General features: G+C 35.6%; 1 protein-coding gene across 1 annotated transcript in view; it reads left to right on the forward strand.

The window, feature by feature from the left end:
* CLEC16A (C-type lectin domain containing 16A) overlaps window positions 1–26,003 on the forward strand; it is a 60,951-nt gene that overhangs the window by 25,366 nt on the left and 9,582 nt on the right. Inside the window, 10 exon segments of the mRNA XM_010165376.2 lie at window positions 722–844; window positions 2,459–2,568; window positions 3,068–3,112; window positions 4,571–4,621; window positions 5,187–5,315; window positions 9,238–9,358; window positions 14,831–14,982; window positions 15,705–15,909; window positions 17,144–17,314; window positions 24,669–24,812. Coding sequence (XP_010163678.2) covers window positions 722–844; window positions 2,459–2,568; window positions 3,068–3,112; window positions 4,571–4,621; window positions 5,187–5,315; window positions 9,238–9,358; window positions 14,831–14,982; window positions 15,705–15,909; window positions 17,144–17,314; window positions 24,669–24,812 — 1,251 coding nt within the window.

Genomic DNA, 26,003 nt, shown 5'->3' on the forward strand with positions numbered 1-26,003 from the left:
CTACAAATTCAGTGTTGGAAGAAACTATAAACCACAATATAGTAATCTGTTTTATGAGGTGGTTGTTTACCATTCTTTAGAACAAGGACAGGGAGATCCTCAACAATCCATAACTATGTTTTTTATAAGAGGCCTTAGAGTAACCAGTCTATTCTGAGAAATGAGTTTGCTGTTTTAGAGGAACAGATTGAAGAAAGATGGTTTAGTTCCTTATGCAACAAGTCAATGAGAACCTGTGATTTGCATTGCAGAGGGTACTAAATAAGAGGCTAGTGGTTACAGAATAAAATTCACATTTTTTTAAAAGATATGTGAACTGATCACTTACTACCAAAGCGGAATTTAAAAATCAGACTTTTGTCTTTTCCCCTGTAGTTTTTATGCTCTTCAGATGTATGGCTTGACTTTGATTTAGATGCAAGCAAATAGTCTGAGAATTCCAGATGCAGCAAAATGGTTTGGATGTTGCCAACCACTTTGGGATTTGAGTGTCTTCACGCAGTAGGATTCATTTAAGGCTGAGATTTTTCAGTGATACATAAATGTGTTTAGTCTTTCTGTTATTCTTGCTTTTTCTTGTAATAGAAATTAAAAACTAACTTGCCCAGTTTTGTATTGTTAATTACACTATTTGGAGAAAACTGTTATGGTCTATTAAATACATACTTGAGGCATATTCCTGTATTCTAATTTACCTTTCTTCCTTCATCTCCTACAACAGGAATTGACCCAGTCAAGCTGGAAAGAATTCAACTTCCAGCTCAACATGCTGAAGAGAGAAATTCATATAATCATGTACTTGCACAAGGACTCATCAGGATAATGAATTATGCTGCACAACCAGGTATCACTTTTCCAATATTTGTTTTCCTGCAAAGCTGAAAATTAAGATGATTTTTTTTTTTTTTTTTAAATAAGCTACCTAGCCTCTTGTCTTTGAGGGGAAAGCATCTGTTTAGCATGCTCTTCCATGAACAATAAGTAGATATGGTCTGTGAAAGACAACTATCAGGAGTTCCTTGGTTGTTGAGGAACCAGAAACTCTGAATTTCTGCTGAATACTTGTTTTTATACTCAAAACTATACAGAGATCTGTTGTCTTATTTCCTGCTTTCTGTGTTTTTGAGTTAAAAAAAATTGAGATATAGAGTGATTGCAGCTTAATGTAGGATCTCATTATGAAAATACTATCTGGGGTACCTTGCTTGTGAAAGTAATTCCAGTGGAGAAGTAGTCTTGAAAACTATATGGTACCCTTTGCTTATAGCAGCCTTTGTCTCTAATTTGTCTCAAATTTTCCCATGTTTTTTTTAATCACAGATTGTATTTTCAGTTCTGAACCGTTTTGCAGAAAACGTGGGGTTTTTTCCTGACTTCAGCTTTTTTGTGAGATGCAGGATACAAGGCTCAGTGACCTGTTCCATGGAAACATGGTTTTTGTTCAAGCCACAGCTTTTCTCACCACACTTCCCCTCTTAAAACTTCAAATGAGTAGAACTGGTTTTTCCCCTGAAACTGATGCGCTATCAAATTCCTGATTGTCTGCAGAATGAAATCTAATGCTTGTTTGACTCACAAGACTGATCTACAGGGTATTAACTTGTTATACTGATGTTCCAGTCACATATTAAAAGCCCATATATATATATATATATATATATGTACAAAGAGTTTGTACATACTGCAGAAGGAAACAGTCCAAGATGAGGAATTGCATTTATTTAAACAAAAGCACTTCTGGGGAGGAGTGGAAATAATGAGTTTGTATTAAGTTTGCTAAATGCTGTGTAGAACGTCTCCTTTTCTTTTTGAGGGTACTAACCTTTGCATCTCTGGTTTCTGGCAGTGTAGTGCTAACTTGTAAAATAGTACATGGGAGGTGGGGTCAAAAGATAAGATGTCTGTCTGTCTGTCTCTCGGGTATATTATCTTAGTATTGATCACTGAGCTCAGACTGTACATTTCTTTTTTTTCTTTCTTTTTTTTTCTTTTTTTTTTTTTTAAATCCTTCTCTAGATTCTCACGTCCAGGCTGTATCTGAATCCTTTTGACTTTTTTTAAGGGAAATCTATACCTTATTAGTACGTTACATACAAAACTTCCTATAATCATCTAACTTTATCTGTGCCAAAAATCTGTGATTCTTTTGTAATTTTTGGCTTCTTTTCTAATAGTATTAATCTTTATTGCCTTCTTATTGCATGGTTCTGCTTTAAGTTTTCTTCTGCTTTAAATCACTCTTCCAGTTTGTTTTTGTTGTGTTTTTGTTTCTTTTTACATAGCCATCAGCATTGTAAGCCAGCATTAGCACTCATCCTTGTCAGATAGCGTGTGTATGACAGAGAAGCGCAGTTTATGACAATTGAAGAGAAGACTAGGAACATTTAAGAACATCAGGTCATGAGAAGACCAGTGCTTAAACTACTACTATTTTATATATGGAAATTTTTTTTCATAGATGGAAAAATACGTTTGGCAACTTTAGAACTTGGCTGCCTGTTACTGAAGCAACTTGTGTTTTCTAAAAATGGCAGCATTATAAAAGATGTTCACCTTGCTTGCCTTGAGGTAGGTATTTTCTTTCAAATTACCAGTCACAGCATTACTTGTCTTTGAATCTTGTAGTATAGTTGAATAAATGTGTTTCATTTTTGATTGCAATAAGCATAAATGTGAAATTTGAGCTTCTAGAACATCTTTCATTGGTGGCTCTGTGCAGTGAAAGTAAAGAATCAATACCCCAGGTTCTGTTCTCAGCTTTGCTGTTACCTTGTTATTTAAACTCTAAATTGTCAAGCAGTGTTATGTTTAATTTTCTCTCTGAAATTTGTATGTCATTCTTCTCAACCATGTAAAGAAAATGCTTTTGAAACTAATAAGGTCACATAAGCTCTGTGTTCTAAGTGCAAGAACTGTGTTCTATCATATTCTGGGCTGAAGGCTCCAAGTATGGGGATACTCATAGACAGTCTCTTCTGTATGAGTTCTTGGCTGGTTTTTTTTAAATGTGATTTCTGAGTAAATGGTGTATTTACTCCCTGAAACACAGTTATTTTATCCTTTCTAGGGTGCAAGGGAAGAAAGTGTACATCTCCTTCGTCGTTTCTATAAGGTACATATGCAAAATGCTGTAAGAAAAAATCCTTTACATAACATGGAATTAGAAGCAAGTCTGTAGCCCAGTCTCTACATAGTGCCCAAAGCAGCACTTTTTTAAGATGGAAATTCCATATTTGTGATGGAGAAGGAAGTGTTTCATTGGAGGATTCCTCTCCTTTCCTGCCCTTCCTGTACCACACTGATGTACGTCACAAAAAGGCTGTTAGAAGTCTCACAGGGTTCGTACTGGAGGTCAAGTTAGCAGTAGTGCTTTTGTTGCAACTGCTGTGTATTTCATGGAACAGAGCCACACTATGAGAATATTTCTGGGTTTTTCTCATTGACACTAATATGGAATGTTTCTTTTTGGCATTACTTTTAATATGTGTCTTATCTGAAATGATGTTCTAAAATTTTACTGAATCCTTTTTTGTATTGGAGACCTCTGCAGCTTTTTGCACTTTTTTATATTGTAAACAATGAAAGAAATAAAATTTTTAGCCGTAGGTGTTAACTTCTAAGGAGCAGTAAATCCATGACAGATTTCAACTGTCTCAAATCTCTTTCTGTTTTTGTTAGAATTCTCTTGAAGAATTTTTTTCTCATCATGGCTTACAAAAAATAAGTAACTTGTGGTAGGTTGATCTTGGCTGGCTGCCAGATGTTGACCCAGCTGCTCTCTCACTCCCCCTCCTCAACAGGATGGAGGGAGAATATAAGATTAAAATATCTTCTGGTTGAGATAAAGACAGGGCAGTCACTTACCAATTACAGTCATGGGCAAAACAGACCCAACTTAGCAAAAATTAATTTATTGCCAATTAAAATGAATTTAGATAGTGAGAAACAAAAAAAAATAAAACAACAGCTTCCCTTCACCTCTCCCTTCTCCCAGGCTCAATTTCACTCCTTCATTCCTGACTCTTCCACCCTCTCTCCCTGCTGAGTGGTGCAGGGAGGGTGGGAAATGAGGGTTTAGAGTCCGTCCATAAAAGTTCATCTCTGCTGCTGCTTCTTCCTCACACTTTTCCCCTGTTCCAGTGTGGGTCCTCTCCTCAATGAGTCCTTCAGGAAAAAAAATTGCTTCCATGTGGGTCCACCACAGACTGCATTTCCTTCAGGGCATATCCACCTGCTCCAGTGCTGCAGTGTGGATATCTGCTCCTCCATGGTCCTCTCCACAGGCTGTGGAGGAATCTCTCCCTTTCTTAAATGTGTTTTCCCAGAGGTGCCATGAGTGTTGCTTAAGGGCTGAGCTGTCCTGCAGTGGGGCTGTTGGAGGTGGCTGGAAGCGGCTGGAACTGGTTGTGTCTGGCACGGGGCAGCCCTGGCCTCTCCTTACAGAGTCCCCTGCAGCCCCCCTGCCAGGTCCTAGACAGGAACACCCGGTACACAATTAAACAAAACCAAACAAGCATGACTCCAAAGCTGTAAGGATTCATGATATGTCCATATCCCTTTTTTTTGAAAGGGAGAAGAAATTTTTCTGGATATGTTTGAAGATGAATACCGGAGTATGACAGTAAGTGATTCCCCTTCCACCCTGCCAAATCCTCAGACTCAGATACAACACAGCAGCAAGAACAAGTACTTACTGATCACTACTGAGTATGCTGGCATCTTCAGAGGGAGAGACTCTGTTAGAGGCAAGATTGAAGGGAATTGTCTAGTGTGAAAGTTACTGCATTATTAGAGACTAGAATGTTCTTTTTGGAAAGAAAAAGATATGGGAATTTTTTTCTTGTGGTTGAAGTTATTTACTAATTTGAGTCAAAATTTAAAATCAAACATGACAGGCTTTGGTTTTTAGTACTCATGAAATAGCTTTTCTTATGTACTCTTCTAGAGTTGTTTTTCCTGTGTTTTTTTCAGTATGGAAACTTCAGCAGTGAGTTAGGGAATGATGAGCAAATATAAAATAGAGATTGCATGTAAAGAACTTAAAATAAGACAGATGGCATCAAAAGTTCTCAGAACTCTATAACAATTCCTTCCTTTTAAAATATGCAACCACGAGTTGTATTTGAAAGTAAAGATGCACATGCTTCTTGTTCTGTATAGTAATCAATGTTAAAATATTTTTATAGATTAAACCCATGAATGTAGAGTACTTGATGATGGATGCCTCAATCTTACTGCCTCCAACGGGGACACCACTGACTGGTATTGATTTTGTGAAAAGATTGCCTTGTGGAGATGTGGAAAGAACACGAAGAGTGAGTAAGACTATTTTTCTTAGGTTTGTTCGTGACAGAATGATGCCAAAGTCTTTGAACAATTCTAGAAACACAAACATTTTTCCTTGAAAGCTGCTTGATTGTAAGCTTAATCCATGAAATCATAAAGACTTGATGAAGACAGACCTGTGTAGAGTGTATAGTATTTACCTGTCCCAGTGGAGAAACTTTTTCCCTGCAATTTCTTGTGTCTGGTCAGTTCAATATGTTCTTGTACAGGGTTTTTAATTTTTTAGACCCTGGAGATACCTACATAAAAAGACATTTTGATTACGCTTATTAACATATTGTCAGTTTCCTTTCAGGATCTGGTATCTCAGTCTATCTTTCATTATATTCTTAGAGTAAGAATCTCCCCTGGAAGACTGGCTTGCTTCATATTGCTTGTGTTTTTAGACATAGCAAAAAATATAATTCTACTCAGGAGTGTTCATCTTGCCAAAGTAATTCGTGATGGAGATCTCGAGAATGGGGAGAAAAATAGCAAAATATCTATTTTTATGGCTGACAGAATCAGTAGAGGTGATACTGACCTGAATAACAACATCATTATCAGCATTCTTGGGATAATCAGTTCTTGGCCTGTATCTGACAGTGTCCTGTAAGCCTTGCAGTGCCAGTAAGTCTTAAAGATGTATTACTGCATGACATGATTTGAAAAGTGTGTTCTTCGGATAGCTTTGCATTTATGTAAGTGTGTTCAAGTACTCTTGAAGAAAATACATATTTCCAGGAATCTTCTGAAAACTTTCGTTTTCATTACTTATTGTAAACCACACAACTTTTATCACAGTAAGTTAAGTTTGATAAAGTACAGTGAAAAATGAAATCTTGAAAAGTACTGTTCTTAGAAAGCAAAAATGCTTCCTAGAATTTTTTCTGAGGCATTTAACAGAATGATACTTAGAAATGCATGTTAATGGAAACTGACTGCTCCGTGGTTTTTCATGTGCTGAATAAGGAATAGCTTAACTTCTGTTGGTGGAAATTCAAAAATCAATAGAAATATTCCTGTAAATTCTTTGGGATGAGACAGTCTTTCTCATCAGCAAGAGCTCCCAGAATGCTTCCTTGTTGGTCCTCTTTCCACTGATCACATAGCTCTAGAAGTTTTAGAATTTCTTAGAATTCCTATGCTACTTCCTTCCAGCTAGGCTGCCTCTCTTAGAATTGCCATAACAATATGCTGAACTTCAGGTGTATCTTGTGACCTTGGTGCTGCCACTTAACTTGCTGGAGGTCCTTTTTGCTGACAGTTTCAAATGGATAGTGATTTAATTCTGAACACCCCATGGCATGATTCTAAAAAAGTCCTCAAGTTTTATTTCACTAGCAAGTGAAGACATCCTGTACTTTGATTATATCATGAGTTCTTAGCTGTTAGAGATCAGATCTTTTTAGACTCACTTCTTCTTTTGATTTAGTCCCTGTAAGTGGCAGTTCTTTTCCTCTTAACAACTTTAGGAGGAAGTCTCAGAAATCAGATATCTCTTGAGTTATCAAAGGCACATCTGCAAAATCCAGACAGCTGATGCCTCTGACTTAAAAAATTAAAATGACCAGAAGGTGTTAGTCTGCTTTCTGAAATCAGCTACTGCTGCTTGATCAAACCTTCTGCCCAGAATCAGATGCTCTTTTGAATTGTTGATAGTCCAGTTACTGCTTGTTGGTTGCATCTTTTCCTTACGATTTCTATAGTCCTAAGGATGGACCTAACTGCTTACCAGTCACCTGGAATACTGCCAGCTCATTTACATGCTTATCTGGGAAGTAAAGAACAGTATGAGTTTTGAACTCTGCACCTTAAAATACATATCAAGCAAAGACTGAGAGAAAGTTTTGAACTACCTGTGAGAATGCTATTTCATGAGAATCTAGTAAGATGCTGATAGGTTTCTTAGCACATTGCTATTTCTTTGCACATGGTATGTGTATATAAGTGAAGGGATTGGTGCAAAGTATACCTCAGCATAATGCTTAGTTCTTTAATGTAGATAACAATACGTGTTTGTTCCTGCTTAACCAAGAAGACAGAAGTCAGTTGAGAAAAGTTCTAGGCCACTGAACTGCTCTGCTGTTTTATTGAGATCAATAAAATGTTACAGGAAGTCACAAATTGCATGCTTTTTGGTTTATATTGATACTGCTAGCAAACTGAGGGCTACCAGTATTGTAGGAAGCACAGTTCCCTTTTCATCTGGTGTCCTTGATTTTTTTTTTTTTTTCTTCCAAAGCCTAAAGTTCTAATTTTCTCTCCTACTCCTGTAGGAAATGCAGTAAATATGATAAGATGTTTGAAGATGAATGACGTTAGTTCTATAAGAAATATATACAAGGAAAATCAATGCTCTGTCTAGGAGGGGAAGAGGATTGAAGGGAAAATAAGTGAAAGCAGGCTGAGTGATGACTGCCCTCTGAATTTAAAAAAACAAACAAAAAAACCCTGTTGAGTTTGACTTTAGGGTTACCAAAAATGCAAGGATTTTGCTGTTCGTGATTGAATTTGGAAACTTTTAAACGCAACACCATTAATTCTTCTTGAAGTGTCTGGTAGTAAAACTACTTTATAGTATTTAATTTCAGTAAAACCACAATATATTAGAATGCAATCTGCCTAAATGGGAGAGATCATCTCCCATTATGAAGTGACTCTACTCTTATTCATAAGATAGTGTTAATATCATATATTTGTTAGATACCCTTGACATTCTTGCTCTGATTAATCATGTTGCTCTATTAGGTTTTAACAGCATACCAAATTCTTCTGTGCTGGTGTCAGTTAATGGAAGAGACAGATAACATGACTTCCCTCTCTTAATCTCTGTTCTCCAGAAGTTTCTGAATGCACCACCAGCATGATAGCTGTCCAAGCATTCACATTTCTGGCTCATGGGAGCCACAGTTCTGTTGGTTTTAAAATAGAGGGGTGAAAGGTTTTGCCTTAAAGCAGTTTAGATCTGTTTTTCCTAACACTTCCTGCAATCTGGGAGTTCCTGGGCACTGCATCTCTTCCATGAATTTGATGCATTTACTGTAAGGCAGCAGTTAATTTGCAGAATACCACAGAATTACTATATAGGAAACTGTTTTAAAAAACCAAAACACCAGAAGTAATAAAAAATGATTTTTCATTTGCTATACTGAAAATACAGTTCTTGTAGTAGAAGGTGATTATAAATGGTGTCTCTCAAAATGTGGCTAATAAAACAGTGATTGTTCTTTGGCACTTCATCTAGTCTTTGCATACCATATGTCATTAATTTCTAAATCAAAACAATTTTAATTTCACAGAGCAGCTGTTGAAAGTTCCTTGGAACTGGTGCAGCTTTCAGAATGCTTTGCCCTGATGTAGACCTTCTGAGGGTATAGATGAAGTTCTCAAAGAATACTGTATTGCACGTGGTTAGTTTTGATGAACACAGAAAATTAAAACTCAAAAATCCCCGTTTTCTCTCAGACTTGTAGACATCTTAGCCAGACTCAGCCATAAAAATTATTACTGTTTTAAGTTCAAAATGTGAGAGTCCTGAAGGTTGGCTGTGTAGTTGTCTGTAGAATACAGGCATTGTAAATACAAGCAGTCTTAAAATAATGATTAAAAAAATAAAATCCAAGATTGTTATTTTTGCTTGAAGAAAAATCATTTGCCTGTCAGTCACAATCTGTGTAAGTGTGCCAGTGAGATAAAAGCTGTGCTGCTTCTGCTTCATTGAAAATAAACAGTGTTTGAACCTCTTACATATCCTTTTTTAAATTACGTTCTGCTTTGTCAATGTAAAAAGTAGATATACTGCATGACAACAAGCTCAGGGATTGTAAAAGCCAGTATATGTTTGTAAGATTCTGATAAAATTAGTACTGAGTGCAGCAATATCTTAATATTCTTTTTTAATTTCTCAAGGCAATCAGAGTTTTCTTTATGCTCCGTTCACTATCACTGCACTTGCGAAATGAGCCAGAAACTCAGTTACCACTCACAAGGGAGGAAGATCTGATAAAGACAGATGATGTTCTTGACTTGAGTAAGTAGTCCCTCAATTTCCTAAATTTGTCTATGACATGGAAAAATTGCTGGCTCTTTTTTTGAAAGTTAAAAACTCCAAATAATTATCTTGTTTGTGTAATTGTCTACCAAGGATGATTCTATTAAGTTTGTTTTCTGCTGGATTTGGAACATTTCTTGTGGGTTTTTTTGTTTTGTTTTTTTCTTTAAAGAGACTGTTAATAAATATTCCAGGGTTTAACTATTAGCACATAAAGGATTCAGAGTCCTTCATCTGATTTCCTGGTATATTAGTCTTCTAAATGAACTGATCCTAGGAGGATTTCCAACTATTCAAAATGTACTTAAATCATTCATGAATGTTAAGAGACTGGAGGTAATTACTCCAACAGCTACACTGTACTGTTTTACCGATATTAAGGTTTGGTTGTCATCATGTGTCCCTCTGCCCTGGAGTGCCTTTTCTTCACATCTCTTCTGTTATTTTAAAGTTGGCATATGGAACCTCTTACTCCCATAGTTGAACACGATGCTGAGCTATTTCCAAGGGGAATTGATCTGTGTTGTCCAGAATGACCTTGTGGTATTAAGTAGTATTTATTATGAAGTAAAGGCAAAGTACCTTCTTTCTGCAGTATCATAGACTACTACTCCACTCTCCATACTGAAGAAGCAAAAAAGTTGGAAGGAATAGAATAATGAAGTATGATATTTGCAAATTCTGTGTTCATTTAACATCAAAATATGCATCTTTGGATGACCTTATGTTTTACTAAACAGGACAACTTCTAGAGTAACTCTGGCCTAAATCAGAAAGCTGTACTTTTACTGTCTGCAGCACTCACATTGTATAAGAAACAGTAACCTGGCATGTGTTAAGTTAATCTTACTATAGTGTGAGACATTTGCTTTTTGTATAAAGGGTTAAAATATGTAGAGAAATTTTAGGCTAGAATTTAAAAGAAAGTGCATGATAATATAAATAATATTAATTCATTTTCTTATAATCAAAACCTAGAAGAATTTGACATATTTGTGTTAACTGACAAGTAGTTAACTTTTGTTCAGGCAGTTGTCTTATTAAGAACTTGCAGGTACCATTTATAGCTTTAGAGGGCATGTGATTGCTGAAATAGAGTTTAGAGGTCGTTCCAAAAAGCATTTTCAAGGAGAATGAACAGCACGAGATGTTGTTAATTACATTATGCAATTATTAGTTGTCAGGTAAAAAATTATGTTCATAATTTATTTACTATTGACTTGCTAAAGGATTAGTAATATAGAATTAACTCAGTCTCCTATTTTGAGTTAGGTATTTATTGTAATGTTAGCTTTTACAGAGAGTGTGATGAAATAATGAATCAGCTTCTACTGAAAAAAAGTGTTTTTCTTAAATTAACTGGAAATGTGATGAAGTAGTTGTTAGTCTTTTAATAACATACTGAACAAAAGGTGAGTCTGATTGAAATACTGTTTCCAAATGTTACTTGTTCCTCCTCCCCACCCCCCCAAAAAAAGGGAAAAGAACCGCTTTTGTCCTTGCTTCTGTTAGTCTAGAGAAATGCCGTTTGCTCCCATTATAAAATTTAGTGGACTGCACTGCAGATACTGTGCAATTTATTGCAGGTGTCATTTTATCTATGACTTTTCATTTCTAAGGCAGTCACTTTTACATAGAATACAAAATACTCTTTTCTTGGAACATGCAGTTTAGACCATAGATTATTAATCCTTCACTCTATTATGTATAATTGTTTGTCATTTTTATTACATGTCCATAATGCCTTATTAATTGTTAAAGTAGTGGTCCATGCTCTGTGTATTTAATGGTGTCCCAGGTTGTTTCCTTCTTCCAATGTGGGCTGCTGGATGTAAATCATTAAAAGAGTCTATATATAGAAAGGGTGTTTAAAAAAAAAAAAAACCCACACAAAACAAAAAAACCCCAACCCAAACCACATGCAAAAAAACCAAACCAAACAAACCTGAAACAACTGTTAGCCTGAAAATTATCTGCTTCAATTTGAATAAAGTGTTCTAAAATTTAAAGATGTAATACCTACTATAAAAAGTATTTTTAAGAAGTTATGTTAGATTAAAATTGTACTGTTGATTAAAAGCATCACCCTTTTAAACTCATTTGCTGCTTTAAGGCATATTGTGATCCTTAACTGTAGAGTCGTTTACTTAAAATACAAGAACTAAGACAGCAGTAGTACTGAACTGCTTGTCATGTGGTACTTGTGTGCATGTGTTAAGAATCTGTTAATACATATGTACATGTATATATATGCATATGTTTTTGCACCTGTGTATATAAGGAGATAAGAAAAACAGGTTCAATTGCCCTACCCATGGAACGTGTGTGCTAGTGCTCTAGAAACCCTTTTATGAGAATCACAGTTTTCAGATGGTCATGAAACACTGAGATGAGTGTGATGGTTTCATGTGTACTAGCACACGTGGTACAAGAAAACGTTTTATGTTCAGTATACTTAAGACTTGATAAGTGTCTGAGGGGAAATCACATCTTTTAGAAGAAACTCCATTCTGTCCAACTCATTGGATAGAGATTATGGTGCAGATAATTGTTTCACAGGACTTATATACAATTTGAAATGGCTTTGTAAACTCTGAGTGTATTTGGGGAATATGTTGTAGTTCTGTCAAGGACTGTATATTCTTCTATAAACTAATTTTATTAAAGTTTAACTTTAACTCTGAACTTCTTTGCAATTAAAGAAAGTACTTCAGCAGAATATTATACCAAATGGGCTACATTCTTTTAGTAAAAGTTCTTTACTCTAAAGTGGGAGGTGCCACATCAACTGCAGCCTAATCCTTAGCTTGGAGTGCCAACTATGTACACAAAGTGTGAGAAGTTTCCTGTAAGAGCTTTTAATGTCTGCAGGTGATTTCTAGAATTGTGATGACTGGAAATTATAAAATCATTAAAGATCAAACCCTGAGGCAGGTCAGGTACAGTTAGACCATCTCCTAAAGTAGCTGATATATTCGTAAAGACTTAATATAATACAGTCTTTCCAGGCAAATAGATGCCTGTGTTCACACAATATTTTTACCTAATTTAAATCTTCTCTGCTGCAAGCAGCTGAAGTCTTTGAACTCTCCTTCCTAGGCTGTATTTCCTAAAAGTTGTATTTTTCTTGGAGAAAGTCCAGAGAAATCTTGGATCCGTGTCTTAGAGGTGTACTGTCCAAACTGGTTACAAGCTTCATTTTGCATGAGGAAGAATCAAGCGTTGCTGTTAATCTCAGAAATGACACTACACTTTTTTGCGGCAGCATCACATCAGTGAGCCATTCAGTCTATGGTTCACTTTAATCCCCAGATCAAATGTCAATAGTACTGAAGTTTACTGGGCTTGAAATTCTTTCATCTCGGCGTGGTTAGGTATCTCTAACTGTTTTATAGCACTGCTGTATTATCAGATCAGTTCACTGGAAACATGTTTAACCACACTTTCTCTTCTGTTTTTGTCATAAAGGATGACTGTAGCTTCTGACCCTTCAGCAGCTGTGAACTAGAAACAGTCATGTAAATGGGGTGCATTCAGTTGTATAAACTACAAAATTCCTGTAACAGTTGCCTAATAAATGAGTTCCTTTCTGTTCTTTGATAATTTTTTACAGTAATGCTTTAAGTTTTTGTGAGATCTAAAATGAAAACTTTCTGCTCTGGAAAACAACTTCTGCCCTTTGACTTCTTTACCTTAAGTACTGCGTTTTTGTAGCCAGGCAGTTGAATTTGTACAGCAGTAATTCCAAGTATTTTAGTCTGCTTACTGTTTCCCTAAAAACTGTATAAATACTGGACAAAACTAGGTCTTTGAGAACCTCACAACTTTATTTGGTGTTGTGACCTATTTTTTGCAAATCTCTGCTGGTGGCAGCACACCAACTGTTTGAGAATTAATTCCTTCTGTCAATAGCTGTATTAATAGGGATTTTATTGTTTTATTCTGTTTGTATGGCTTGGGAAACACTGTTTCATATATCCTGTGCATTACGTACAACTTCCCTGAAGCTAGTTCTATTTGAAACAAAGTGTATTCCTGGGAAAACCTTAGTTCTTGATTAGAAACTTTGTCCTGTGAAGGAACAGACTACCAGTTGTATAGTTTCGTCAGTCAATTATTTTCACTATGGAAGTACTGCCATTTGTAGCTTTTGTCTGTTAGACTTGGCCTGGTATTAAATTTCTTATCTGTTTGTACAATTCCTATCTGTATTAAAATAATCTTCCTGTCTCCCAGTGTTCTTTAAGTTAGTTGACTTTTTAAACTTTTTGCTTAAAAAAAAAAAAAAAAAGGTATTTCTAATTTTCATGTCAGTTTTTGTTGTGGTCTTTCAAGTTTATTTCAGGCTGCTTCTTCCAAACTGTGTGTACTTCAGCTGCACAGTGTTGCTGTAATACACCAGCGTAAAGCAGAAGTATTACCCCACTGTGTACACTCAGAGATCACATCTGCCATTTTATGTAGAAATATATTCACTTTGTTATCTCCTGTAATTCCAAGTCTCTTTCAGAGAAGCTAAATCCTGGTTACGATCCTTCTAATAGAAGGCTTCTGTTTTTCATTCCCTGATATATATATTATTATGTGTTTCAAAACAATAAAATATTTTTGGGTGTTCTATGCTTAAATTCACAGGCTGATTCAGCATGAATGACACTTGCATTATTCTTGTTTTCCATTGATAATAATTTCAAGCTTTCCAGTTATAAACGAAAAGGTGGAATAATTTAGGTACCAGAAAGTACCTTCTGGAGGGATATATTAGATCTATACCTGTCTTACCACTTCTGGATGTGTATATGTAAAATATATACAAATACAGATACGCTTTTGGATCAAACATTTAGATAGAGCTTTTGATGCATTTAATATATATTGTTATCTTTTATTGTTCAGATTATTAGAATGTCATTGGTACAGTAATATTGGAGTACAATTCTGTTGGCTGAACATAGCATACATTGCTGTTTTAGATCTCATGATTTTCTCCTGGTGTCTCATCTTCTTCTCTAAAAAGCAGTAAATCTCCCGTAGGCTCGTACAGTAATACCTGCCAATCCTGTACGGATTTCTTAAGCCTTTTAGGGCATAGGAGAAGGTAATAGCAATCAATCCTCATGTAACTGAATCATGATCTGTATGTGTTGCAGAAAAGTAGTAGTGTTGTATTTATTGATTAAACTTGTTTTCTCAAATTTTGAAAGCTCACACTAAAGTCACCCTGGATTAGCATTAATTATCCTCTTTTAATTGCATTAGGGTTCTGTATTTCCTCCTTTTCTCTACTACTACTCAATGGTTAAATGAGGATACATTTATTCAACAACATATGTTGTAAAGATGATGACACTTTTATATTTGACGTTTTATGTTACATGAAACAACAAAAACCCAGAATCCTTAACTTCATTAGCAATGTAACTTTTTTCCTTCCTTCCTTCCTTCCTTCAGATAACAGTGATCTAATTGCTTGTACAGTCATAACAAAGGATGGGGGTCAAGTTCAAAGATTCCTGGCTGTGGATATTTACCAGATGAGTTTGGTTGAGCCAGATGTTGCCAGACTTGGATGGGGAGTAGTTAAGTTTGCAGGCCTTTTGCAGGTAAGAGAAGTTTTAATCTGGGTGGTTACTTTTTCTCAGCTGAAAACATAAATCTAGGTTTATGTTGGATAAATAGTAATACCAATATTAACTTATATATTTAAGCTCTGGACCATGCTTACTTGTTTCTTCTATTACTAGTCTTTTTTCTAGTTCCTGCCTTTTAAACTATTTATGGTTTTCTGAAGAAATTTACATAGCTAACTAGAGGCACACTTGAAAATGAAGCGACTTCCCCAATATATATTGGGCTTCGTTCATCTGAATACTGAAATCATATACAACATGATTGAGTCCCAAGTACTTAAGTGACATGGTAATGAACTCTCCTAGAATTCTCCACGTGGATAGGGAAGGTGACAGGTTGTAACTTCAAAATTATCTGTGCTTATCTATTTGGTTTCAAAAGCTTTAAGAAGTTTCTCTCATTTATATCTCTTTCTTGCCTTAGCCAACACTGTTTGTATTTCCTGAAAATTCGCTATGTTCAAATTACTTAATGGAATTTTAAAATGACTTAATCTCTACAATTACCAATTTCTGGAGAACTAAATCCAAGGTTGTATATCTTGAACAGTCTTTAAAAAACAAAACAAAACATGGAAACTGTTTTTTAGGAGCTTTAGTGGAGCATTCATAGGATTTTCTTTCAATGTTGATATTTTATCTGTAGTTTAAAAAATGGTATTTTCATCAGCTAATAGCCTTCTGTTTCTTTTTAGGATATGCAGGTGACGGGAGTAGAGGATGACAGCAGAGCTCTGAACATAATAATTCATAAGCCTGCCTCAAGTCCTCATTCTAAGCCCTTCCCTATCCTTCAAGCTACGTTTATTTTTTCTGATCACATTCGCTGCATTATTGCAAAACAACGTCTTGCAAAAGGCCGAATCCAGGCTCGCCGTATGAAAATGCAGAGAATAGCAGGTGAATGGTTGTTTTTAAGTTATTCTGAGAAACAAGACTTGTATGTCATAGCAAGTTGCTCTGTAACATAGGGATTTGTTAGAAAAATCTAAGTGGTGTGCCACAGAAAACTAAACCAGGGTCTAGTTTCCAAGCAATAGAATTTATTGGAGTAAAATATATGTTTTCGTATTTAATGGTAGACGCATCAAAGGAAGGATGAAAAAAGACTCCTATCTTTTTTAAACACTAGCTGCCAATCATTTCACAAAACTGAGCATTTCTCTTTAAATATGATTCTGTGATTCAAAATTCAAATGCCCTGCTTAGAAAGCAGATGTTCTACTGCCTTATGACTAGGTTGGAGCTCAGCTTGTCTGAATCCTGAGTTGGATGATGTCCTGATGGTGTTAATAATAATGCTTAATGCTTGGATGTGGTGATGATGAGCAATCCAGATTGTTAAGTGGACTATCAGCAGCTAGATTTCTGTGTTTGGAGGAAATGCATTTGAAGAGAGGAAGAAAAGAGCTGATCTGAGTAAATAGCAAAGAGTGATTAAAATATTACTTGAATGTTAAGTGAGTGAAGAATAAATTGAAGCTTCGCAGTAAACTGAATGAATTGGCGAGTCTAGAAAAAGAAACTGAAATACAGGAAGGAAAATAGGTGGGCAAATGAAAAAGTACACCAGCTTATCTCAGTTACTTGGATTGTCCAAGAGCAATAATGAAGTAATCAGAGTTGTGAAGACCAAAATCATAGCTGGTATTAAAATTACTGAGTTGGCCAGAGAATTGTTCTGATTATAGATGGTTTAAGATTATTTTAGTGTCTTTTGGTTCTGTAGGAAGCTAACTAAAAAGAGGTTTGTGCTTTGAGTTTACAAAATAGATATATCATACTTCTGGGGCTTGCCTCATGTTAAAAAGTTTAAAGCTTGTTTAAAGTTTTAAGTAACTCCTATGGCTTGTTTATTGCAATGAGCTTACTGCAATCCTTTTTCCTCCTCCACTGTATTCTGAGGCTTCCTTCTGTGTGAATATGGTGAGGACAGCAGTAGTGGAAAAGATTCACAAAAATGCTGTCTTCCTTCTTTTCTTGTAACCATAATTAAGAGGTAAATGCAGGCAAGTTATGTTAAACAATCTGGTTTAGTCTTAAGATCCTGAGTAAACTATCAATTTTATTTTCACCTACTCTTCCTTTTATGTTTTTTTGAGTAACAAAAATTATCAATTGTGATTAAACATAGCTCTCCTGGATCTTCCTGTTCAGCCGTCAACTGAAGTTGTTATGGGTTTTGGACACAGCTCTGCAGCTACAGCCCAGCACCTTCCATTTAGATTCTATGATCAGTCACGACGTGGTAGCAGTGATCCTACAGTGCAACGTTCTGTTTTTGCATCTGTTGACAAAGTTCCAGGTAAGATTAGCATTCATTATCAAGCAATTTTTGCTTTGTGATTTCTATCTGCAAAAGCTGAACTGTAACTTGTATAAGCAATGAAGAGTTTACTGTGATAGGTTTCTGAATACACAACTCCAGGATGAGGAAGTGCATCTATGGCAGTTTCTCCAAATACACTGGAAGTGTCTTAATACTTTGCCTTCCTTTACAAATTGAGTTAGTTTAAATCATGTTTCACATACTTAGTATTTATACAACACCTCTATCAGTTGTACATGGTTCCTCCTTTAATTTGATAATGATAATTTTCTTGCCAGTTTGTCAAAATAGCTGGAGTACTGTTCTCTGCTTCATTTACCTTAGAGCTAGCAAGACAGAAGAGGGCCACAGCTACTCCTAAAACATTAGCTTGGAACTGAGATTAAAGGAATGATTCTAAATCAGTGTCTCCTTATTGTCTGTTTTACAAGTTGACTTCTCTGCAGAGTTTTTTTTTTCCCAGATGGTGAACCTTTCTTCTTTTGGATTGAGTCATTTTAAAGATGAATCTTGTACTGCTTGAAAGTACTTAATTTTGCTGTATTATACAAAAAAGATGCAATCTTATTACTATTAGCTGCCAATCATTTCACAAAACTCAGCATTTCTCTTTAAATGTGATTTGGTGATTCAAAATTTAAATGCCCAGTTTAGAAAGCAGATGTTCTACTGCTTGCCTGAGTCTGGGGAACAGAAATCATAAAAGCATTTATATTGCTGGTCAGGTTTTTCAGAAGACAATTGTATGTTCTGTGATGGGAATGTATTTCCTCATTTGACGTGACTTCCATGGAAAAGGTGTGGTTGAAAAGATGCCAGTGTTACTGTTTCAGAATCAAACCTTCTTTAAGAAGAGTGTGCTTATGTTAATAACAAGTGACTTCATCTACTAATTCTTTTTTTGGGGGGAGGAGAGGGGGAGATAATCAGGGTGGTGCAACATGGTAGTTTCTTTAAACAACCACATACTTACTTTGAATTCTAGAAAATGTAGACTTCCACTGCATACACATGTGAACCCAAGAGGAAAAAGTATTTTGAAGCTCTTCTCGACGAATTTAGAATTTTCAAGAACACTGATTTCAGTCTGGTCTGGTTCAGTTTCTATTGTAATGCAATAGAAAAACAGATTTTGTGCAAGACGGGTGAAAGGTGACAAGAGTTTAACAGACTGTGCTTCAGAACATCCCTGTTAATACTCTTTATAAAAAGTACAGGTTCTGCAAATGCAGTGAGATGATGTAATCATCCTAGATGGCTGGCCTCATAAACTGGGCAATTCTTATCAAAGAGCTGAAGCAAAATCCTTCACTTTATCGGTTTTATCATCATGAAGTCATGACCATGAATATACTTCAGGGTCTATTTTAGGTTTATGGCCTTTGCCAGAATGTTAGAGCTTTTTAGGGGTAGTTTAGTTGGCTGGACTGTTTGTCATCTTATATATTAGATATGTATTCATCTGATGCTTTTAAAGCGCTCTCTATGTAAATAAGGAATTACATTGTTTTCCAAGAAACAAGCAGATTTGATAGGTGTCCTGTGAACATAGGTCTTATGTTGAAAGTAAATAAATAATCACTTCCTCTCCAAGCAAACTCAAATATTAGTCTCAAATACCAGCTGTATACTGAGATTTATATGCTCAGTGTGTCCTAAGGGAAATCATAATGATTTCCTGCAAAATATACATTTAAATATTTTAACAAATGTGGTCACTTTTCTACTGAGAAAATTTATTTTTGAAAGCAAAATGAATCAATAGATCTCTTACTATGTTCTCCATTGTTGATAGCTTAGTATATGATGATGATGATAATAATAAGATTTTAGGAGAGAAAGTTGCAAAAAAACTTCTTGTTATTATTAGCCACTGCAAACAAAGTATAGCCACCTTAATTTTAAAATCCAAAGGGGAAAAAAATGGTCTTTCATAGCTCTGTAACCCTTTAAATGAAAAAGGAAATGTAGGTGAGGATTATGTATAAAGTTTGCATCCCTTCTCAGGAATAGGAAAACTTTAAACAAAGCTCAAGAATTGTTTAAGCAGTGTTTGAGATTGTTTATTACAGTGTATAATATGCTTTTAGAGTGAATAAAACTAAAAATAAATTTTCTTCAAATAAATCTGAACAATGTGCCCTTCTTTAACAGGTCACCACAGGTAGACATAAAATAATAGGGGTTTTTTTGATTAATAATATGATTGCATTCTTGAAATGTGTGTAACCTTTTGCAATTTAATTGCTGCCTTCTACAGTAAGAAAACAGATCCTTTTGATCAAAGTACTGATGAGAGGCTTGACATTCATAGCTGATGAGCATCACCTCTTGTTACCGATTTTATGAAGTTAGATTGTTCAGCACATTTGAATGTCATATATAAGTTATTTTGGAACTGTACTCTGCAACTCGGATCAGCCTTTTCATGTTCATCATCAACCACAGCTACTGTAGGAGCATCAGGCTGGGATAGTTTACTTAAGCAGTACAAAGTTACTTCCAGTGTAAGATGGCTGAAGTGTCCCATGTGCCATAATTCTCAAATACAGTTGCTTTTATAGTCTATAAGTATATTTAAAGTATTTTTTTATTCCTTTGTTCTATGCAGGAATAATGGAGGACAACTGTTAAATCAGTTTATCATCTATTTGTTTTTTCTAATTAATATTCTTTGAACCATTCCAAGTTTGATATTTAGTTATGGCTGCTGCTTTTAAAGACCAAACTCTGCTGCCTTTTTTATACATATTTATGTTGCCTGTTCATCAGAATTTTGGCGTGTGAACTAGATAATAATCTTACTGTCATCATCAGAATGATGTAGAACTACATGATTTCTGTGCAGAGATATTCAAGCAGAAGTGCATAACCAAGGTAGCTTGACAGCACTAAGATGACACAAGATACAATTAACTTGATATATGTAATAGGAATTACTGCTTGTGTATGAGAAATGAAGGATACAATTGAAAGAGAGTTAAATATGCAGGACTGCTAGTTAGATTTTTTTTTTTTTTTAATAGATAAGAAACAAGTTTGAAACCAGTCATTGACTGCTACCGTTTGGGGAGTTTACTGTTTACAAGGATTATTTTCAGTAAAAAAACAGTACTTCAAAATAGTGTATTCTGAGACTGAGAATTCTCGAGTCTTGTGTTTTAGAGCTAACATGTGCTTTAGCTGTCTCCATGCCAGTTGAACTATAGTAACTATTCTAATTTCTTTCAACTTGTAGAAAGGACTTCTCTGGTTGATGGAAGAAATTGTGTCATACTTTAATATTAGAGTTCCTTTGTTCCTTTTTGCCTTAAAGGACAGATGAAATAAATGCTGTCTCAAGAAAGTATCGCTCATAACGAGGATGTGTTGGCAAGGCATAAAGAGTATTAGCAGTGGCAAAGAATTAAGTCCCCTGGTCACTGGACTTGAAACTAGTCTAAGTATACTAAATTGATGAGAACAACTGTGAATAAAGCTACCAGTCATTATCTATTGGCATTGCATAGCAAATGTGGAGACTAAAAATGTCAGTTAATCCATTTTTTAATGTGGGTTGAAGTTGCAGTAACTACTGGCAACAGAGCTCCAAGTGACAGATTTGTTTTGTATGTGTTTTTTCTTGGCAGCAAGAACTATTTTTGCATTAAAACAATTCTTCAATTTTATGAGGTTGTAACAGGGTTTCTTAAATGTAAACAATCTCTACAAGTTGAAATTTAAAAAAAATGCATCGAGTTTTCTGAGGCAGAATAGCACTTTGCAAAGATGCAAAATAACTAGTGAAAGAAATATTTTTCAGACATGTAAGGTTTTTTTTATAGATACTTGCAAAAAAGCTCAAGTTCAGCATTGCCGTGATTTTACTGAGGAAAATACATGTGGAAACACATGACAGATTTTTATGAGATAACTATACTTAGAAAAATAGAATAGGAATGCAAAAAAAAGACATTGAGGTAATGCCAATATGGTTTACAATAAGAAAACACTTTCTGTTTTCTTGGCCAAGGCTTTATTTCTACTTCTCATGCCTTTTTTTTTTTCTTTTTTTCCTTTTTTTTTTGTCTTGCTTGTCCTGTTTTCTGCCACCGCCACCCCTTCCCCTTCTCCTCACCTTCAGATTTCTTCGGAGATCTTATAGTTCAGGCCATCTTTCACATGAAATCATTTGTAAGACAGTAGGAAGTTTTTCTCCAATTCAGGAGAAAGATTTGCATTAAAAAGTTCCTTTAAAGAAAAGCGAAGAAGCTATTTCAGGCTTTGGTATGAAATTTGATCATGGCATTTTGGCATGAAATTTTGCTGCTGTTATGTAAAACATGGAAAAAGGATAAATGTTGATAGGAATTTTATGAAAGAAACTCAGCATTATGAAACATAGTGATTATGTTGGAGGAACTGGGAAGGTACATCTTTACAGTAATACCTTACTGAGTCTTAAATAGAAAGTTATGTTGTAGCAGAATCATGACTACTGGAAAGGAAATATTTGTATTTGTAACTAACCTCTATCACAACTTGAGAGTCATAAAGCAGTAACAAAGGCAACTCTAGAACCTTTTGAGTGTTATTTTACTCCCTGTAGCCATGAGTAATTCTGCTCACCTTTTCTTTGCAGATCTTTCTTGAAGGAGTTTCCTGGTTAGAATATTTGGTTTTTGTCAGTAGTTTCCCAGTTACAGCGTTTGAATGATTTAGACTTACCTTTCCTTCACGTCTAAATTACCTTCCTGTAGCACACTTAAAATCCTTCCTCTGCAGTTGTAGTGGGAGAGAAAATATGTTAAGATCATTTGCAAGCAAATGCTTCGGTGTAAGGACATTAGTAAGAACCCTGAGGCAGGCAGTCTTGCTGAATCAAGCCAGCTTTTCCTATGATAGTCACAGTAGACCTTGTTTACTTTTTCGACTGTTTCCACTATTTTAGTGAGGATGGGAGATTTCTTCTCCCTTGAAGGGCAAACGTTTTATGGATATAGCATGCCTTGGATGGGTACAACTTTTTCTAGCACTGTAAAGGAAACAAAATATATTGATGCAAGCACTTCTATACCAATGGCTTTAGTAACTGTTCCAAAACCAAGGTTCATTCACTTTAACAGATGGCTTTGCCTTACTTCTGTGGTCACAAGTCCATTGATTATTCCTTGCTTCCCATCCTAGCTGGTGTTTCAAAATATGAAGTATGTAAGAGAAACCTAATGCACGTTTACTATATCAAAATCTACATGTATCAGTGGCCCTGAGTGCTATAGAAGTCTTTCATGTTTGAGGTAGTTTAGTTTGTGGTTAACTTTTTGCAGACTATCAGGCGTCACTGTGTGTAACCTCAGTTTAACTTGTCTAAATGATTGTAGGAGATCAATCAGTTTGGTTTCTGAAATAAAATTCATGGATTTATTTACATTTATGGAATAATTAATTGCTTACCAAACAATTTTGTTTTTAAGTAAAATAGATGTCTCCTGCCATGGTGGTTATTTAATTCTTTTAAGTGGTGTTAATCTTGGACGTAACGAATACTAACTTAAAATAAGATAAAAGCTTGGTAAAAATGGCATTCACCCATCTAAAACTATGATGCAACCATTACAGCAGTTCAGATAGCATTGTGTTTCTGCAAGTGGTTTTAAGTTTAGTTCTTGAGTAAAAAGCATTGGAGATAGAGGGTAAGAGGTGGGAGAGCAGATTCAGTGAGGTAATTAACAGGACTGATGTTTGCTAGCTTTTTTCTGTGTCTTCCTTTCTTCGTATCTTCTGTTTTGGGTTTTTTTTTTTCCCTTGCAACACAACCTGTCAGTATGTGTTGCTGCTAACAGCATTTTCCTGACTTGTCATGTCTGTGTTTTAAAGCTTTCATATGCTTCTTGTAACAAACCCATTTAAATTGGGTTTTGATTGACTGTGCTGCACGACACCAGCAAATTCCCCATGTAGGAGATTCTCTATAATGAGTGAATCGTCCATCCAGTGCCATGGGAAATTCCCCATATGAAAGAGTAAAGAATTGTGTGGTGCATTTGCCCTCTCTCATACCTGATTGTCATGTACTTTCCTATTCGATGTTCACTATGCAGTGAAGGCAACAAGTAGGATATTGTTAGGTGTTGCATAGTGCACATCATGGCTACTTTCAATAATTCAGAGGACTGCCAATAAAAAGTAAACTTTGTCATTAATACTTTCCCATGGGAGAGTGAGGAGGGCTGCAGAAGCAGCAGAGTTACGTACATGACCTGATGTACAGCTCATACTGAAGGTACTTCTTTTGTTCTAAGAAGTACTTCAACTTCTGAAAAGCTGCTTGCTATCTAAACCTGAAGAGATGACTGAAAGCTTCCAAGTACTAGGAGGACTGTCTGCCAAAGGAAAGCCTTACTGATAAACTCAAGGAATTGCTATAGGCATGTTGTTGTGAGGAGAGTTGCTGAGAACCACAAGAAGGGTGTAATCTTCTAAAGAAAGTAAGAGATCAAGGACGTATGAACGACGCGGTGGTAGTTGTCTTCACTGGACTTGGGTGGGAAGAGCAGTTCTTGAACTTTTCTGACAGAGCATGTTGTAAATTATATCAGGTAATTCCATAGCACTCAGATGGTAGAATGCCACAATGCTGGTAGATGCAAGACCTTTAAGGTATTAGTTCTTTTGCATTTTTGTAATACCAGTGTGGTTCAAGATCAAATCAATGACTTCTGTAACAGCAGAACTATTAAAAAATTCAGCTGAAAAATCAGAGCTACAGTGTAAAGAATTTGAGGAAATATTAGACTGAAGGCCAGAAGAAGACTTACTTTAAGTGCTCTCAGACACTGTATAGACCTTTCCAGTCTTCAGACTGAAAAAAGTTTGACTTGAGAAGGTGGATGAAATCCAGCATTGGATTTGATTGATTAAAATTTTCTGAAGTTGTTATCTCTGCAATAAAAAAAACATAGCGCAGGCCTTCTATCAGAGAGTTTTTTTGTTCACTTTTGACTTAACCGTTTTCCTTATCATGTTAAGGTTTATGACCCATTAATTTATTGAATATATAAAAAACTGAAGAGTTTTGACTGTACAAGCTCTTAGTTTTAAAATGTTTTGAATCCCTTAACCTCTACTTTCTCGTTCATTGATCAGCATTTGTAATGTGTTTTCAGGGAGATGCATTCAGATTTTCAGGCTTCCAAGATGAAGGTGGGAGAAGGGCGCATCCTCTGGGTCACTACACAAAATTAGCACCACTTTGATGCAATATTTGCCCTTACCCTTTCTCAGTTTATTCATGTAGGTTAACTTTTTCAAGCTAATTATTAACTTATGTAATCATTGTCCTGTTTTGCAGGCTTTGCTGTAGCCCAGTGTATAAATCAGCACAATCCATCACCACTCTCATCACCATCACCTTCCAGTGGCAGTGGCAGTACAGGGCGCTGTGATTCAGTGACTGCAAGCTCTACATCCACTCCTGCTGCACAGAGCCCATCAGGTATTAAATAATCATTTTCAGCCTAAGCACTAAGGGATGTAGAGTGGTAAAATTAAGTTACTATATTGTTGGATTAAAAACAGTATGACCTTAGGTTTTTAGATCACTTGATCATTCAACTAAACCAGTTAAGTAAATTGTGGTGCAAATTTTAATGATCTCTTCAGCTTTCTGGAACTCTAATAACTTGGCATCTTCCAGCAGTGATTTTAAGTACTGGCGAAATAATGTCCTGCTTGTCTGACTTGTCTCCTAGCACAGACAATTTAAAATGTTGTGGGTTTTTGCTTTGTTTTTTTTTTTCTTTTTTTTAAACTGAAGTATTGCTTTGCATGTATTTAATGTAAACTGTTAACTTTTCACCATAGTGGATAAGTTGATCTCCACAGAAAGCATCTTTTTTGAACTGGGTGATGTTTGCTTTTGTGTGTTTATCTGATACTCATGTTAATTTGTAATAATGGGACAAATATTAAATATTTGAAAATAGTTATTTAGGATACTAATATTGTCAAGCCTTTGCAATAACATTCTTCTGTCTGAACACCACCACATTTGAGGAGGTTGTTTCATTGATGCAGAAGAAGCTGCCATATAAATAGGCTGACAGTATAACTTTCACTAATGTAGCTGCCATGTGTTTGTGTTGGGTATGTTTATACTGGGACTTGTTGTGTTAGAATGCCTTCATTCCTCCTTTTTTGTGTAGTATTTGTAGACAATCTGATAATTCTGTTAGTTCTGAGCACAAATTATGTGTGAGGTAAAGCCTCAAGCTGGAGGCAACAGGAAGTAAATCCTGAAGGGTGCGCACTGAAATGCTTTCATGATAGAACCGACCTACTCTACCTCATTTTAGTTATACAACAATAGAGGTAACTTGATTCTCAAGGCCTTTTCAAACAGTCCCCTCACTTTAACATTATTTCCAATGTTGATCACTCTTTGAAATGTTCTGATTCCCCCTTTTAAGACATACCATTTTGCATTGATTTGGAAGCCTCATGTAAATGTAAATTTTTTTGCAGTCCTACAGGAAATGATGCAGTCTTGTTAGGCATTTGCTGTTTTGTAGGTTTCACTGAACAGTGTCAGGAGATCAACGTACATTATATGTCCAAAGTGACTATCCTTGCAAGAAATATTGCTGGAAAGGATAAGCAAAGACTGCTTATGAAGTTTATGAATGAT

This window comes from Antrostomus carolinensis, unplaced genomic scaffold, assembly GCF_000700745.2.
Source record: "Antrostomus carolinensis isolate BGI_N321 unplaced genomic scaffold, ASM70074v2 scaffold10243, whole genome shotgun sequence".
Classification (NCBI taxonomy): domain Eukaryota; kingdom Metazoa; phylum Chordata; class Aves; order Caprimulgiformes; family Caprimulgidae; genus Antrostomus; species Antrostomus carolinensis.